Source organism: Lemur catta, chromosome 14 (genome assembly GCF_020740605.2).
Source record: "Lemur catta isolate mLemCat1 chromosome 14, mLemCat1.pri, whole genome shotgun sequence".
In the NCBI taxonomy this organism is placed as follows: Eukaryota; Metazoa; Chordata; class Mammalia; order Primates; family Lemuridae; genus Lemur; species Lemur catta.
Window position 1 is genome coordinate 22,224,637 of NC_059141.1, and position 17,669 is coordinate 22,242,305.

General features: G+C 47.1%; 1 protein-coding gene across 9 annotated transcripts in view; it reads right to left on the minus strand.

Annotated features, from left to right (window-relative positions):
* Positions 1–17,669, minus strand: part of GBF1 (golgi brefeldin A resistant guanine nucleotide exchange factor 1) — a 115,071-nt gene that overhangs the window by 11,243 nt on the left and 86,159 nt on the right. For 4 of the 9 annotated variants that reach the window (XM_045568525.1, XM_045568522.1, XM_045568523.1 and 1 more), the window contains exons 5-23: positions 15,507–15,628; positions 14,880–14,988; positions 14,313–14,373; positions 13,131–13,185; positions 9,266–9,413; positions 8,707–8,930; positions 8,027–8,192; positions 7,367–7,578; positions 6,950–7,048; positions 6,145–6,339; positions 5,399–5,588; positions 4,686–4,826; positions 3,801–3,889; positions 2,622–2,824; positions 2,089–2,212; positions 1,679–1,804; positions 1,355–1,437; positions 448–684; positions 70–163 (exon numbers count right to left, since the gene is read on the minus strand). In XM_045568525.1, coding sequence (XP_045424481.1) covers positions 70–163; positions 448–684; positions 1,355–1,437; positions 1,679–1,804; positions 2,089–2,212; positions 2,622–2,824; positions 3,801–3,889; positions 4,686–4,826; positions 5,399–5,588; positions 6,145–6,339; positions 6,950–7,048; positions 7,367–7,578; positions 8,027–8,192; positions 8,707–8,930; positions 9,266–9,413; positions 13,131–13,185; positions 14,313–14,373; positions 14,880–14,988; positions 15,507–15,628 — 2,678 coding nt within the window. Of the gene's footprint in view, positions 1–69; positions 164–447; positions 685–1,354; positions 1,438–1,678; positions 1,805–2,088; positions 2,213–2,621; positions 2,825–3,800; positions 3,890–4,685; positions 4,827–5,398; positions 5,589–6,144; positions 6,340–6,949; positions 7,049–7,366; positions 7,579–8,026; positions 8,193–8,706; positions 8,931–9,265; positions 9,414–12,326; positions 12,426–13,130; positions 13,186–14,312; positions 14,374–14,879; positions 14,989–15,506; positions 15,629–17,669 lie in introns of all 9 variants that reach the window. The other 5 variants (XM_045568526.1, XM_045568524.1, XM_045568521.1 and 2 more) reach the window with 3 other exon arrangements.

Sequence of the window (17,669 nt, forward strand, 5' to 3'; positions counted from 1 at the left end):
GGTAGACCTGTGGCTAAAAGAAAGATCTTCCTTTGGAACTCCAAGTACACAGTTCCTACCCCTGCTTACCTCACTGCTGAGAGCTGTGAATTTGCACAGAGAGATGATGAGATTGTCAAACACATCACTGAGGCCGTAGTGGGCAGAGATCATGGCGCACTTCCTGTAATGTCACCCCCATCCCAGAAACAGAGTCACTGAAAGGCCAGGCAGCCCTTCCAAGTCCCTGAGGAGGCTTGCAGGGCTCTTCCCCATTAGTCCCAGGACTAAACCTTTTACTCTTGAGTCTGTTTAAGACTGAGCTTTCCCAAGCTTTAGCCTCCCTCCAAAAACTCAGGAGGAACCCCATCCTAAGGAAAGTAAGAATAGGAGTCAGAGAGCATGAAGACAACTATGTTAGCTCGGAGAGGTGGGGGGAGGTGAAGACCAAGGCCAAAACTGGGCTACCTGAAGCCTGAGATGGCTTTCTGGATGATTGTCTCCTCAAGGCTTTTGTCAAAGACATAAGACAGAGCAGCAATAGTGGGGCCCCAGGTCATGGTGAAGAGGTCAAGATCATAACTGCCAGTAGGCACACGCAGGAATATGCCCTCGGAGGTTGCACCTCGATGAAGCAACACATTCCACACATAGTTCTCCCGCACCAAGCCTGTCTGCTCCTCTGGCATCACAATTTCCTCATTCCTGTCAGGAGGTAAGGGAAGGGGTGGGTGCTCTGCTGTGAACTTCACTGCTTCCAAACTAGGACCAGGGGTTTCACCCAGACTAGCACTCTCCATTGATGAGGGGTTGTCAGAACTGCAGCTCAGTTGTCTGCTTCCCACCCGCAAGTGGGAGCAGGGAGAAAGGAAGTGTCCCATAATGTCAAAGCCCTGTCTTTAAAGTGGGGCCTTCAGTTCTTCAGTAAGGAGATCTCAAGTTCTTTCTGGGTGTGAGAAGATGAACAATTCTCTCTACTTTTTCTGATTTACAGTAAAGAACTAAGCGTCCCATCTTTGACCTGTGACCGAAGCCTCACTTTCCAGTGTTCATCTTATGTTTTCTACTGGCCAGAAAATGCCTCTTATGAGCTAGACAGTAAAACCCAGCTGCTTCAGGTTCAGGAAATGGGGGCCATGATATCCCACTTAAGAAGGGCAATTCGGACCCTGGCTTAGAGTACTAGAGTCCCAATATTGTTTAGGCTTCTCTTAAGGAAGAAATCAGTTGGCAGAGAAGGCCCTGCCCAACTAAGCCCAAGGCTAAATCCAGGGCATGTGAATCACTGCAGTCTGACTTGACTCTAAAAACTGGGAAAAGAAGCAATGTGCTTCTCCTTAATAGAGATGTTGCCCTATTCTCCATATATACTCACTTGATGGCATGGTACATGTCCTCCAGGATGTCTTGCTCAAAGTCCTTGCCTCCATTCACACCTTTTAGGTTTTTTCGAAACTCCTAGAGATAGGCCAATAAGGTTTTCCCCCTGTGTCAATGCTGAAGCCCCTCCCAAGGAACACCTGGATCTGTGGTAAACAGGACTTAGGACACTAAGTGAAAGAACCCACCTTCCCACCCCAGTTCCTCTTCTGGGTTGGCCAGCCCTCCCTGTCCACCATGCCCACTGGAAATCTTGTCCTTTCTGCTATCTCCAAAGCTGTGCTAGATCTTCTCTGCCTTGGCTGAGACCCAAGCTTACCTCCAGGGTCATGGGTGCATTCTGTTTGCGAACATTGTGGTTGTGCTGGTCAGTATTAAGCATTATGACAGCATAGGCCAGAGCAAAGCAGGCATCGCTATTGGCAAATGGGGAGCCATTACAATTCTGAAAAAGCAAAGACCCCGCCTGTGTCAATGCCCTTCTCTAGTTAATTAAACCCTTACTACCAACCCGCTCGTCAGTGCTGGTACAGAGGGAGGTACCACCTAGAAAGTTGGCTAACCTCTTGCCAACTCCTTAACAGAAGCTGGTTTCTCCATGGAAAGCTCATTGATGTTGCTCTCAGCCTTCTAAGGAGATAGCAGCCAGGTTCTTTAGTTGGAGGCCACAGAAGCCCTCAGTCAAACTGGCCTGGGATTCTGGGCTCAGCTCCTGCTACTCAAACTCACCCTCCAATGCTCTGTGAATGCCTCCAGCAACCTCTGGATGACTGGTGCTTCCCCAGGCAAACGGAAGGCTTCCAAGTAGAGGCGGAGAGCTTCATCCAGCCGCAGACCCTGAAAACTAAAGGTGCTATAGGGAAAGAAAGAAGGGTATAGAGGCTGGAGTGTATAAGCTGCACATGTTGGGCTCTCTGTTAGCCACAGTTTGTACTGGAACAGAGCAGGTTGAGGTCTCTGGCAAAGGGGTGGTATGTCCTAATACAACCCTAACTTTAGTATTTTTCAAATCTGCAGACTCTTGCCCAGAAACCTCACCCCCTAGGACCCTGCTCTACCCCTTTGCAATGTTCTCCATGCAGAATGAAAGGGCTCCCAAAGCTATCTTGCTGGAGCCCCTTTCAGTTCCAACAGAAATAAATGATGGGAAGAGGAAGAGTGTGTGACTTGGGTCACCAGCGGGAACTGAATGAGACTGCTTTGAGGGAGTCCTGTCCCCCTAGACTGATCACTATGTCCCACATTTGTCACAGCTTCCTCACCTTACAAAACTCTCCAACAGGTCAATGTTTTTGCGGTCACTCACAAACTCTCCAATCATTTTCTTGTCCAGCCGAGGATTCTCTCGGAGCCACTGGGCTACCTCTGTGTTGTCCATTGGGATGGTGAGGAGGCCTTTCTCTTGCAGAAACTGGATCCCCTTCTTTGGTTTCTGGTTGAACTGCTCTGTGCCAGTGATTAGCAGCTGAAGGAGAAAGACTAGAGGTGTCAGAAGTTGATTTGCCCCTAAATAAGACAAAGGCAAGCTGGACTCGACCATAGCCCAAAGCTGGTCACCTAATGGGCTCCTAGGATATGGTTCTTTGTAATTCCAGAATTAAGGGTGGATCATACCGGCCTTAGCTTTCCCCCATCTTCCTGCCTAATTAGAACTGGCTTAGGAGCTCCTTTTCACTCCTTTTCTGAGAACTCAAGATGCATGGAACAGCCTCCTTTCCTCCAACTTGAGGATCAGGGTAGAAGAAAGAGATCAGAGAATTCTCTCAAGTTTTATATCCATCCCTGACACTTGTTACTAGCCAGCATCTTGTTTATAGCCTGGCTTGGATTCCCATTATTTCTTTGGTTGCCTAGCTCTTAATGCCCTGAGTTTGAAGGAGAAGGTAGACTAATTGTGAAGGTAATTCAACTTTCTGTGTGTCTAGCCACAACTCTGCAGTCAAGGGCACACATGAACCAAAGTCATTTAAGCTGGTGATAAGAGGAAGAAAGGGTTAAATAGAAGGTTTTCTTTATGTTAAGGAACCCAAACCACAACGGTTATTCGAACTTTACCAAAGCACCAGAATAAATGTCAATTCCTTTTTATTATCAATCATCATGCTAGAGCTGGACCTGACCAATAACCTTCAGTGACCCACATGACACCAGTTCCCAGGACTCCTGTCACCGGTACCAGTAACACTTGGCTCTCAACCAGTGTAGCATTTGTCCAGGTGCATACAATCGAGTTGCCCAACTACATGGCTTAGTAGTAAGGAAAGGGCTTCACAGGAGACTGGGGCTTGCTGAAGTCCCAATAAGCCTAAAGACTAGCCTTAGGAAGCTATACAATAAGCTGCTACACTCTCCCTCATCTTCATTCTCTGGGATAGAAACCCTACAGAGGACACCCAGACAGAGGTGGGCAGAAGCTGAGCTCTGGGGAATATATGTATTACCTTCTTTTTGTTTTTAATTTCAATTAGTTCCCGTGGATCTGGCAGGAGACAAGAAAATCGAGGTGGCTTCCGGGTAAACTTTTTGTCAGCTAGGAATGGGAGGAAGAGAGAGAAAAACCCGTAAGAGCTCTTTTATCAAGATAATGACTTTTGGAAGGTTGCTGATACACTCCCCAGTGATAAAGGAGGGGCCTCAGAAATTTTCTTTTTCCTTTTCCTTTTCTTTCCTTTTCCTTTTCCTTTTCCTTTCCCTTTCCCTTTCCCTTTCCCTTTCCTTCCCTTCCCTTCCCTCTCTCCCTCCCTCTCCCTCTCCCTCTCCCTCTCTCCCCCTCCCCCCCCTCTTTCTTTCTTTATTTTTGAGACAGAGTCTTGCTTTGTTGCCCGGGCTAGAGTGAGTGCCGTGGCATCAGCCTAGCTCACAGCAACCTCAAACTCCTGGGCTTAAGCAATCCTCCTGCCTCAGCCTCCCGAGTAGCTGGGACTACAGGCATGCGCCACCATGCCCGGCTAATTTTTTCTATATATATTTTTAGTTGGCCAGATAATTTATTTCTATTTTTAGTAGAGATGGGGTCTCGCTCAGGCTTGTCTCGAATTCCTGACCTCAAGCAATCCACCCGCCTCGGCCTCCCAGAGTGCTAGGATTACAGGCGTGAGCCACCGCGCCCGGCCAGAAATTTTCTTGTCCTTATCAGTTTTCCATTTCCCTGGAAGTCCTATCTTCTGGAGCTCCAGATGTTTTCTTTCCTTTCTCTGGGTTTGAAGGCATGTGGAGCCACCAGGCCTCACTCAGGTACTGCTGCAGGTGTCTCTGCTCCCCTCCTTCCATTCCCCACCAAGCCCTCCAGTTGAGGGGGCTTAGGATTGTGGACACTCAGTACCCACCGCCAGAGTCACCAGCTTCTTCCAGATCATTGCATCCTGGCTTCCCATGTTCGGGCAGCAGCCACCCTCCACCTGGCACGTGCAGGCCTGGGATGTCTGGGGCTATGCCTATAGCTTTCCCATCGCTGGCTGCTCTCTCAGCTGGTAAGAGAATAAAGACACGTGAAGACTTATATGGTAAGAAGCCAAGCAAAGCTGCAGGAGAGGTCAAGTCTCAAGCCAAGAAAGACCTGCATGCTCCCACAAAGGGTGCCCCCTCTGACCAGGACAAACCCAAGCAAGTAGTCACTGTCCCAGCCAAGTGTTAGATTCTATAATTGAATGAAGAAATTATCCAGTCACTTTCCCTGAACTTCTACAACTTCAGTCTCAAGGACGAGATAGAGAACATTAGAGTGGAGGCAGATATTGGGGATAAGAAAAGGTGGGGTCTGAAGCTTTTAGGGACATAAGTCCTACATCCTTTAATCTCTGTTCTCTTCTCTTGCCATAAAGAAATAATATTTCTGTCAAAAAACCAAAGTGGGGAGGAGAAGGGGTCTATGAATCCTGCTAACCTGCCTGACTGGCCTGTGATTCAAACCACCAAACCCCAGAAACAGAACTGGGAGCATCCCAGGGGAAGTGATGTGAGGACAGGAGAAAGGACTCAGTGAGTAGAGAAGAGATAAGCATAGAACCCTGGGGTCTTCAAAGAAAGAAATGCCTCTCACTATTGCTAGCTTCTCGGGTGCCATCTACTGTCTCATAACTGGGTCTGGTTGTGTCTTTCTTCTCCTGCTGGGTCAGGTTGTTGAGGACTTTGGCCTGACAGTGGGCCTCAGTGCTGTCAATCACTGTCAATAGGGCATCAAGAGACAGTAGGTGTGTTGTATAGAGCTGACCAGACACAGGGAAGGCATTCTGGAAAATAAACAGATCCATTAGATGGGAGGTTAGGAGAATACTTTACACTTTAACCGATCATTTTCCAAAAATCCCTAGCTGGGCTAGCTCACACCTAGCACTCTGGGAGGCAGAGGCAGGAGGATTGCTTGAGGCCAGGAGTTTGAGACCAGCCTGGGCAACAAAGTGAGAGACCCCGTCTCTACAAAAAATAAAAAAAATAGCCAGTTGTGGTGGTGTGTGCCTATAGTCCTAGCTACTTGGGAGGCTGACGTGTGGAGATCACTTGAGTCCAGAGACCAGGAGATCAAGGCTGCACTGAGCTATGATTGCGCCACTGCACTCCAGCCCAGGCGACAAAGCAAGACCCTGTCTCAAAACACCACCACCACCACCAAAACCAAAAATCCCGAAACTTCCTACAACTGCTACATTGCCTTTAGAAAATGCCTTTTTTCTTCCTGTTTCCCAGTTCTCAAGTGTTTCCCCTCCTTGTATGTACCATCCTCATTACCACTAGGGAGATTTCCTTTATAGAACCTTCTTTCTAGAGACCAGCAATAGTGCTCAGCACCTTGGACAGCAGCTTGGTGAGGTCCTCAAAGAGGTTGGAACAGTAGTAGTCACAATCATAGTTGATGTAGAGCTCGGTGACAAAGCTGGGGATGCGCCAGAGCTGCACAATGGCTTCCAGTGCCATCTCCTTCATCTCGTAAGGCATCTTGGGGTTCTCCACAGTGATGATCTCCATGAGCTTTTTGATGTACATCTGGCAATAACCCAGTAATTGCCATTTGGGTGGGGAAAGGATTTAAGATAGGAAGAGATAAAACTGGACAGGACCAACATTGAATAGGAAGCAGATGCCCTGCCAAGAAGTATGCATTAAGAGACACCTAAAGGTATTCCACCCCCTAAGCACATCCTCCTCTTTGGCCTCCATGTTGGCAGATAAAGCCTGGCTCTCTACCTCATGTCTGATCTCAAACAAGTTGCCTATTTTGTAATCTCTATGTGAGCATGAACTGGTCCTATTCACAGTTCATCTGTGCAATTTAGTGGCAATGCTAGCTTCACTTGCCTGCCTGTGTTGCAGAGGAACTGCTGGGTAGAAAAATTGTTCCTACTTATGGTAAGATTACCTGCCAGTCCTCATAATTGGATTCTCCTACTTTATAGTCAGCCAGTTTCCTCTGGTCTCCTTTGAACTTTTCCCCTAAAGAGGTCAGTTGATGAACCAAATTATGGAGGCTAAAAGCACTCTCTTATAGGAAGCCCCTAAATTCCACCCCTGCAGCATGACAGAGCTGGCCTCATTGAAGATGTCATATATCTCTTTTTTTTTTTTTTCCTTTTTCTTCGAAGGTCAAGAAACTCACCTCCATTTGGAACTTGAGGTGTTCCCGCATGCTCTCAAATAATAGGAAGCATACTCGCAGAGAAGCAGCATAAAGATTCAGTCGCTCCACGCTGAGTAGCTAGAGATCAGAGCAGGGTAGGCTATGAGGTTTCAGAAGCTTACTATGGCTCAACCAGGAAAGAAGCAGGAGAGGCAAACTGGGTGAAGTTGCCACCGAGGTCCTGTGCTCCAAGGGAACTCTGCATCTAGCCATTCCTATATTACTCTCTGGCTGTCAAGAGTCCCTGGAGAACTACCAGAACCCTCTTACTATGACTACTAGCCAACTGGGAGGCAGATGCTTTCCTGGGTCCTATATTCTTTGCACAATTGGCCAAACCTCCCTGTGCTTCCCTGGCCCTTGAGGCCCTGAGCCCCTCTAGCAATCCGGTCTTACCTGGAATAAGTGGCGGCACATCTCATCCTTGATGAGGCCCAAGAGGGTCTGGCACTGGGATACAGGGGCTGACTCAAGGGCCACTGTCAGCAAATGCAGCCCCATGTGGATCATAACCTCTGAGTTGTGGCGGTCGTGTGGATTGGTGAGGGAGATGAGGAAGCGGAAGAGCTCGCGGATGCAGGGAAGACCATATGGGACCAAAGCTGTGCCTAGGGAAGGCCAGGAGGAGAGTGGGACTGCTAAGAAACAACTAGCCTATTGGCTTGGCCTAGCCTGCCCTGCATTACACAAGGTAATTTCAGGTAAGTGATTCTCTTCAAGGAAAAGGATTCTTTTCCCCTGGGGAGGTGAGGGAACTAGACTCATTTATTAGAGGGAATCAGAATTCATGATCCTACCTTTCTGTTAAAAGTCCTAAGCCTTTTATTCTTCCCTCCTACTTCCTATTGCCCACAAAACTCCCTCTTTGTAGTACATGGTAGGGAAGGGCTCCATCCATGCCAACAGTCCTATGGCTTGATTCCATTTTCTGACTAGAAAATGGCCTAGAACTTGGACCAGCAGGTAATCACCTTGGTTCAAGATGGTCTAGGCTCAGGCAGTTTAGTGGGTAGGATAGAGGAAGCGAACAGGCAGAGCCTGCCAAAGAGTACTCACCTTCTTTCTGGGAGGATTGTGTAAAGCGCACGCCCCGTGGATTGACGTAGTCCATGTCATGGACAGAGGCAGAATCAGAGTGCTCAGCAGGGGACGTGCACTCCTCTAATACTTCAGGGATAGATTCCACGGATGCTGACTGGGCCTTTTCCACATGGGCCCCTTCCTGATGTGACCAGTAGCAGGGAGATATAGGAAGACAGATGAAGCAACTTGGAACTTACTCACCTGAAGTAACTGTCCTCCAAGGCTGTCTCTGATGGGCTGCAGGTATAGGGCCAGCTCACTGGTTTGTGAATCAATGCAAGATGGCTCCAGGCAGGAGTATGAAGGACTCAGAAAACATCTCCTGAGGTATCACTGACCTACAGTGACTAGAACCCTAGAGATGCAGAGGCTCGTACACACTTAGGATTTAGATCATTACCTTCCAGGAAAAGCCATGGCAAGCTCCCTCCCTTTTGCCAAGTACTACCTGTATGCATAACTTGATAAAACCCATGAGCAACCTCTCACAGTGCCTCATGCTGTGGTTTTTCTAGGCAGCACAGCTAATTCTGGGAAACAGGAAAGCACCCCTCTACTGCAACCTTCTTTTAAGCCAAGGCTCAAATAAAAGATCAAGCCTATTCCCCCAAAGTGGAAGAGTGAACAGGGACCTCTAAAAATCAAAACCATACCTGGGGGTCAGGCTGTTCGGGAACCCCTAGCTCACTGCTCCCAGGCTCTGTAGCTGTGCTGTACCCTGGAGAGCCAAGTTGCTCCAGGTCAGTGAGGTCTTCTTTAGAGGTGGTCTGGGAGGAGAATTCCAGGCCACTGTCTGTAGAGGGGCTGACCACTGCTGACGTAGCTTCTGAACTTGCAGAGGAGATGGGAGTGGGCACATCAATGAAGGGCATGCCACCTGCAAAGAAAAGTAAGTGAAGCTTGAAAAAGAGAGACTCTGTAGGCAAAACATACCCTCTCTGATTACCAGGGGCTCTGTTTCCCAGACTGCACATTTATCTCTGCATGTACTGATCTCTAAAGTCGTCAGAGTCCCTCTGAAAGGAGAACAACCTTAAGTCACTATAGAGTTGCTGAATAGTTACAGTCTGATTTGACCTGGAATTTCCCTTTTTGCTCTCAGCAGAAAGACCAAAAGCCCCTCAGCTGGCTGGTCTTACATTTCAAAAGGTCTGAGAGAGAAAGGATCTCTTCTATCTACTCTAATCAGAGGAAGCAGCCCAAAGCACTCACCAGTGAGGTTAGAGGATGAGGTGGTTCCATTGGGAGTGGGCAGCTCTGAACCTGTTGTGACTTTGGTCATATGGCGTGGGGGCCGAGGGGATCGTTTCTGTTTTTTCCACTTGGATGAATCACTCATGCCTCCTGCTCTCATTTTCAGCTGGAAATATCATACCTCATTAGTGCGATATTCAAACTAACACTCGATCCCTAGAAATCTCCCTTTACTTAGTCCTTCTGGTCTCTAGAAAACAATTTGTACCCCACATCTGCGCTAAAGAAAGAATCTAGACAATCAGATCACATTCCTACTTCTCTAGCCTGGCTTCTACATTTGCCACTCTATAGGCTGGCATGGAAGCCTCCATGTGGAAGGCACCATTCTGCTTCTGGGCTGGTCATTGGGAGGGTCAGCCCTCACACTTATCACTCTGCTTCCCTGGGTCCTAAGTGCTACATTAAGCAGGCAATCCTGAGTCCGGTAGAAGATGTATGACCCTCTTGCAGAAAAGGTAAGGGCAGGGGCACCTTTGTCTGGAGCATCAGATCTATAGGCCCATGACTCCTGGGCTTTCCTCCTCAACTACCCTATAGCGCAGGCTTCTACCTCTAATCCAACTATGAAAGCCTACTCCTTCCAATCCAGACTCTTAGCTTTCTTATTGCCGTGTGGACTGGGTCTAGACCATAAACATATCCCTTACTATCTGGAATTTCTGCCTCAAATTGGTCAAAGGCTCATTCCTTGGAGTTAAGGAAGGAGTGACATCCCAGTTTGTTTGTGGGTTAAGGATGAAGGGTCATGTCATGCTGCTGTTCTGCTCTCTGCTGCTCCCAATTTTGTTGTATCAATGGGACCTCCTGTCTTTCTCACTGTTGGTCTTTCTAAATGCAATTTTATGTTGTCATATGGTGAGGCTACTACTGATTCCTTGGAACCCTTGCTCTATTCTACTCCTCTCTCTTGCTTTATTTCTATTCCTCCTATAACCTCCTTTTAGTCACAAAGGACAATCTCTATCACCTGTTGACTACTCTAGGCTCTACGACATTTTTTACACATTTCCTGCACCCTAAATTCATAGTTACTTTGTTTAGGCTCATTTTGTTTTCTTAGCCCTGATGTTTTCTCAGTTGGAGTTTGAACCTAGTCACTCTACAGAGTTATACTAAACTATTCCTAGACTGATAGACCATCCCTGGATTGGGAAACAGCAACTCTTTTCCAGGAACCATGAGAATGACTCTAAAGAGAGTAGAAACGCTTTTCCTGCCTGCCTTTTCCTAAAAGCTGAATATATCCAGACTATCCTTTGCCTGTTCAATTCTTTCTCATATCTGGGGATAAAACTCCTTCTTCAAGCTCCCTCAAGCACTCAGAGCCTGGGTAACTTTTGATCCCTTGCTTAGAAAAGGGATAATTCTTCTATCCCTACCCACAGCTCCTTCCAATAAAGGAAAAGCCCAAGAGCAGAGAGCCCTCCCCCTAGCTCTTAATAACATAGCAACCACCTCACATTGGATTTACACTTCTTGTCATTCCATCTCCAAAATGCCTGCAGTCATATGTCTAGAATTGAGCTTCAAGTGTTCTGAACAGTATGGCTAAGCAGGAACCAGAAGGATGCTCTCTCCAGGAACCACTGGAGCTCAGCTGGATCAAGTTCATGGTGAAAAATGTTCTGGGAGAAGAGTCAGCCAAACATGCAGAAGGGTAAGAAGCCCAAGAGATCAGTGAAGGACCTCCTGGCCTTATTAGCAGTTGTCATTGAGCTCCAAAGAGTACTAACAACTGGATCCACTTTTGTGAGACAGCCTTTCTCTCCAGGAGGCTTCCCCATGTCAGGGACTCCAGGCAGAGAAGCCAGTCAGTCACTGAGATTTCTTCCCACACTAGGATTTTTCCTGTTTCCTTCTCTATCCTCTGCAAAGCTTGCTCCAACCTGGTCATTTCCATGAGTGTTCTCTGCCTCCTGGCTGGAGTAGGGGTCAAAAGGCTGGTAGTTCTCGCAAATGCCTCAGCTCTTAAAAAGTATAGTTATGCTCCCTGTCCTAAGGTCCTAAGCTGTGGGGTGCGCAGTAGGTGTTCATGGAACCCTACATCACCTTATCTTTACAACTTTGTATTCTAAAGGACAGCATAAGCTTTACAAAAAAAGAGAACAGATTCTAGGTTAATAATCATGGCAACATGCTGGATAGCCACTGAAGAGAGCTGTAACTTGAGACTATGTTAACACACAAATGAAACTTGAGACAATGCATTCAAAGAGAACACAGGCCTATGCACTATCTATCTAGGTGTACACACACACAGTTATTTTTATTTTTAATGATCTGTATGTCCACAACTATATCTCTAGCATGCACACTCTTGTGACAGTCTAGAAATAAGCCACACTCTTCTCTCCCTCTTCTTCTTAAAGTAGAATATGGGGATTTGGGTAATTTTTGGCTTGGATCCCTCCCCTAAGCTCCTCCACATGTTGACTTTTAAAGGACAGAGGGCATCTTTGCAAAGTATTCCCAGTGTCCTGGGCTATCCTGGCACCTGGCTCCTTCCTATCAATTTAGTTCTAAACCTCGGAATGACCCCTTTAATGGTAACCAAGGGCAGAAAAAAAAAGACCCTAACTGGATTGCCTACCCTTTCTCTCTAAACTCAATCCAGGTATCGAGATAGAGTTGAGGACTATGCGTAGGCTCTCTATGCCAGCTCTGAGCCAGGGAGAGGGGAGAAGAGGGAAGGGTCTTGCTTGAAGGTCTCTTATTGTTTCCCTAGAAATGGTAGATGATCTTAAGCCTCTCCACAAGGTGACAGCAGGACCCAGGGTCTCCAGGCTTACTATGTCATGTTCAAGTCTTCCTTCTCCTGTCTCCAGGCAATCAGATACCCCAGGAGAATTCTCAACACTACAAAGCTACAATCACGTGCAACTCTTCCAAAGCCGTGCTGTTACTAGGGAGGGGTAAATTATACACAATGGAAAGGGGACCCAGGTGTTACATATAAAAAATAAGCATTTAACGAAATAAATAAAAAGGGGGAAAGGAGAGGGAGAGGGAGAGAGACCTTGAGGTTCTTAAAGAGTAGTACCCTCTCTAACTGGTTCAGGGCTTTGGTCTGCTCCCCACTACTTAGCTCCAGTTTGTTGAGGAGACATGGAGAAATCTGTGAAAGGCAAATGCATGATTTAAATAGAGTGAAATAAACTCAGACACACGCCAACAGGGCACAGGGCAGGAATGGGGATGGATGGCAGGGGAGAGGGGAAGGTCAGGTGCATGCACCAAATAGCTAAAGGTCATCTCCATGAACAGAACCTCTTAGGTCTGCGAGCAGAATCCTCATCAGAGGACTGGGAAGTCCAGGGCTTCAGTCCAAAATAGAAAGAAGCCACTCTTCTGACCACCATTCTTCTAGCAGTTTAAGAACGCTTTGGTCTGGAGTCAGGCTCGATCTATCTCTTCAGTAGCATGAGCCCAGTCTAATCAGCACTAGGGTAGGATTTGGGGCATAGCCTCTCTCACCTCCTACCTCCTGACAAGGCTGAGCCCTGAGGGGGTGGCAGGACTTTCATCTTTGTCAACATATATTTTCAGCCCAGAATGATGGGCCTCACTCAGTTTTCATGAAGAACTGGCTCACCAGCTTATGTGGTGGTTCAAAGAAAGATAGGCCAGAAAGGAAAGTTGGGGAAGGACAGGTATCTGGGAGAGAATAAATCTCTCACTAAAGGAGTGAGAGCCACTTCTAGATTTCAAGCAGACCTGTCTAGGCAAAAGCATGTCTGTGCTAAGCAGAGGTATCCCACAGTACTGAAACTGGGAGATTCGGGTCTGGATGAGGGACAGCAGGACAGCTCTCAGGTCATACCTTCTTCATGTTGGTCCCCACATAGTTCTTGGGTTCTTCTTTAAACTGAGGTAACCTATAAGATAGAGAATCCCATGGACTGTCATTAGGGATAATGACAATGTCACCCTCATGCCAGCCACAGACCAAAGGTGCTCTGAGCCAGGGCATGCCCTGTGTCTTAGGAAAAGCTGGGAAGAGAAGCAGACTAATTTCACCCCTGTCAGAGCTTCATCAAAGAGCCACAGGAATCAAGGGATGTATGACATGGACAAAAGAAGGTAGTCATGAGGGCAAAGTGACTAAGTACCCTTGGAGTGTGGAGGCTCTTTTCATCCTTAAACTGATTCCTTCCTGCTTGTGTTCACTTGGCAAGTACTGCTAAAAGCCAAGAGATGAGGAGAGGGCATCTATCAAAACCCTAGGAGACTGGCATAGGGCAAGAAGTAAAAGGCAGGTTGAAGTTTTGAAGCCAGTAAATTTGAGCCTGAGTAGTAAGAAACTCTTTGCAGCAAGGTCTAAGGGCAGTCTTATCTGTAGATAATAAGGATTATTATCTATAGATCTGAGAGCAAAAAGAAATCCCAGGGGGAGGTTTTAAGGCCACTGTCTCAGCTCCTCTCAAAGTGGATCTATTGAAAGGAGGTGTAGGAAATAGGCAGTTAAGCCCAGCATGAAAAGGCCTCTTAGACCCTAGGCTGAGGGCCTTACCTAGGGTAACCAACCATCTTGGTTTGCCTAGGACTGAGGTGGGTTTGCCAGGATAAAGAACTTTCCACAATAAAATCAGGAGAGTCCCAGCAAACTGGGATTGTTGGGTCACCCTAGCCTTGGCCCTCTTCACAGAAATCAGGCTGAGCTCTGGGAGCTCAGCAACCTGTTCCAGGGTCCCTTGAGTTGAGCTTCCTTTCTGGGTTCCCTTTCCCAGCTGCTACCTACAGAGAAACAGACATAAGTTGGGAAGCAGAATGAGGTCTGTCAGCCTAGATTAAATAACCCTCTGCCTCCTCCTGAGGCCAAGTTAGTTCTCTCCTCCTTCTCCCTTGCTCAGTAACCCTGGGCCCAAAGAACTGCCCCCATGCATAATCCCAGTGGCCTCTCATGTGGCTGTGGGGTTGGCCAGGTCCCTGATGTGGCTGTGTGGAAGCAGGCAGACTCAAGAGGCCTGGGCAGCCGGGCTGAAGCAAACAGCAGCAGGTTTACCTTGTGAAGAGCAGCTGCACCATGTCTACGAGAGTGTGCTCTGCGGATTTTCTCAATAACTCTGCACAGGCAAAAACAAATAACACAGGTGTCATTACTTGCCGTGCTATTATCAGGAGGCTTCTCAGAGCAGACTCCCCTCCAAACCTTGTTTACCAAGGATTATGCCAAACTTATTAAAACCAGCTCCAGTTCAGCTTGGCAGCCATAACTTCACTGGCCCACTAGGTGGCACTATCGAGTCAAGGAAAAAAAAAACGGGGAGCAATAAATGTGTCTCGGAGTTGCAGGCTGGTGTCAATCCCAGAAAACCTCAAGGGAGGAGATCTGGTGCCTGGGCTGAGTCAATCTGGGATCCATCCCAACTCCTGCCCTTGCATAACGGGCTGAGGTCTTTACTTTAGCTTCGCAACAGTCAAGCACAGAGATATCTTTTAGACCCATATGGTTCCTTGAGTTTGATGAGAAGTCCTGAATTTTCCTTCTCTCTGGGGTTCAGAGACAGCATTCTGTGTTCACACTCAGTGGCCCCAGAAATGGTGAAGGGGCCAACATTCAAGCACCTACCACTGAGCCTCATTTCAAAGCAGATCCGGAAGCAAGACTGCATAATCTCACACACGGATTCATTGGTTAGGTGGGCACCCACTGGGGTTAGCAACAGAGTCCGTAGGACCTACCAGGAAGAAAGAGGAGTTACTATGATAAACCAGGTAGGCTGGGTGAAGAGAGGCTTTCTGGAGAGGAGAAAAGCTGCCTAGTGTTCCTCTAGTCTCTCAGAAAAGTACTCAGGGGTGGGAGAGGTTAGCAAAAATGTTGACCTCACTTCAGTTTGGTAGGGAGGTTTCCCAGTCTTGGAAACTGTTTCTTCACTTTGACCCTGACATAGTTCAAAACTCATCCCATCCCTAACCCACGAGTCCAACAGGTGGATGGCACAGATACAGTGTGCCAGAGGTACAAGTGTATTAAGGGTTTCTGGTATTTGATATCAATTCATTTAAAGCTTTTAATTATTTTCCTTAGAAAAAGCTTTTACTTTGGGTACCTGAGCTGCTTGTTTGCGAACAAAGTAGGCTCCTAAGCCCCAGTGGAGTCAAAACACAGCTTCATGCTGCCGGCAGACTCGGGTAAGTAGAGCTGGACGCACCAGCCCCTGGCCATTAGCCTAATTGTTCTTCCCTCCCTGCTTACCTGAAGGATTTTCATCAGGACAACCTCATCACTGGCAGGATCCGTGCCTACAAAACGGGCATGGGTGACAGCATCTGCCATGTTCTCCATGCCCTCTGCTGTGCCCTCATGAGTGGGATCTGCTCCAGTGAAAAAGGAAAAATTAAATGAGGAGAAAGAAAAGGTAAAACAGACTTTCTAGGGACCACTTTGGGAGAATTTGGTTTTTCTCCTCTCTAGTTCCCTAAGCTGTGAATCCTTAATATGAGAATTTTTGCCCATAACTGGCTTTCATGAGCTCCTCAACACAAGCTCCACTGGGTAAAACAGTGGTTCTCAAACTTAAGCATTTATCAAAATCACCTGGAATGCTTGTTAAACTACACATTGCTGGGCTCACACCCAGAGTTTTCAATTTTGTAGGTCTAGAGTGGGGCCTCAGAATTTGTATTTCTAACAAGATGCTAGGTAAAGTTAACACTGCTGATCAGGGGACCATACTTTGGGAATCACTGGTGTAAAACTACTTGTTTCACAGAGGAAGGACTTGGAAAGACGAGTTTTTGGCCAAGACCAAGAGCCATGTAGGACCAGAGCTTTGAATGCCATGGCTGTAGCTTTTCTCCTTTCATCTTTCAACACAGCTTCTCCCTCTGCTTGCTTTTGGAATTTTGTGTTGAGGAGCAACTGAGGTAGAGGAGCAGGAGGAAGAAATGGACAATCACTGCCGCCAATAATTATATCTGGGTACCAAGTTACAGCAGATCAGAGACCTCTTTAGTTTCATTCTTATTTAAAACAATATGACAAAGAGCAAGAGTCCTGTTTCCAGCTTAACTAAATATTAGGAGAGAAAAGGAGATAAACTAAACAGGACTGGAAGCTGGCTAGTTGGAGAGTAGGGAGAGAAGGAGGATTTTAGCTGTGCAAAAGAGGGGAGAAGCTAGAAGTCAGACAACCAGCACCACGCTGGAAATGAACACAAATGCTACCAAGGGAGAAACTCAGCTCCCATTCATGTGTTAAACAGCCATAAGGAGTAGCCAGAAAAGTTGTCACCATCAAGGCCTTACAAGGGTCCTGCAGAACTGCCTGGCTCCTGTCCCAGGTCTACTCTGAAGGACTCTTTCTACTGCTGTTTAGTCCTGAAAGGGGAGCATGAGTAGGGGCAAAGGGCAGGCACATGATAAAGCTTTTCTAGTGACACAGAAAGTTCCTCCAGAGGTGCATGGTATAATGCAGGAGCATCTCCTAGCTTTAAGTGGTAGGAGTTAGAAGACATATTTGCCATTTTGTCTTTCTTGGTACCTGAAAATATGGAGTTTCTAAGCCTAAAGCTCAGGGGATGGCTGAGAAACTCGAGCATTTCTCTTGCAATGTTAAGCAAGATTTTCATTAATTGTGAGTGTTTTCATCTTTCTCTTCTGTCCTTTTTAGTCTCTGACCCTTCATCAAAGACTTTCTTTGTCCTACTTACAGCATCCCTCTACTCAGCACCAGGAGTGGTTACTTTAGAGGACCTGCAGAATGAAGTCCGTTTCATGATATATAGTATAATGGGGTGACCTAGCTCCTCCTATCACCCCAACTCTCCATGTTTCTCCCAATTTGCACAGAAAATCCCATACTCTCAAGGCCCTTGCCCAAATCCTCTCTCACAGCCCTGCCTGACAGTCTTTATTCAGGCTACCAGAGCCCACACAGGAAACTGTGGTCCTGCTCAGTGTTGTGTATTATTTCAGAGCTCAGTGAATGGCAGCCTTGCTCCCATCTCACAAGGCTCCTGGGGGTCCATTTCTTGCCCTCTTTCAGTAATCTCTCTTGTTAAAGTGGTTTAAGCTCTACTGATCTCTTTGTATTAATAGTTCTTATCCCTTGAGCTTGAGTGAAGTAGCAAAGTTAATTTTCTAAAAAGGCAGGTAAGAGGGATAGGTCTTTAGAACCACAGGCAGGGCCTGCCAGCAAACCGTGCAATCAGTGGCACCAATCCTGGTCTGGCAGCTGTGTGGGACCAAACAAAAGGCCAGTCCTTGGAGTAGGACCTAAAATAATCCCTGAAGCCTTGGGTCATAGGATTGAGAAGTTGGGGGTGTTTTCTTCTAGACGAGCAGCCTAAACAAAGGATTGTTTGGCTTGGGCTCACTTAGTAGACTTTCTCTTCCCCAAGACCCCTTCTTCAGAATG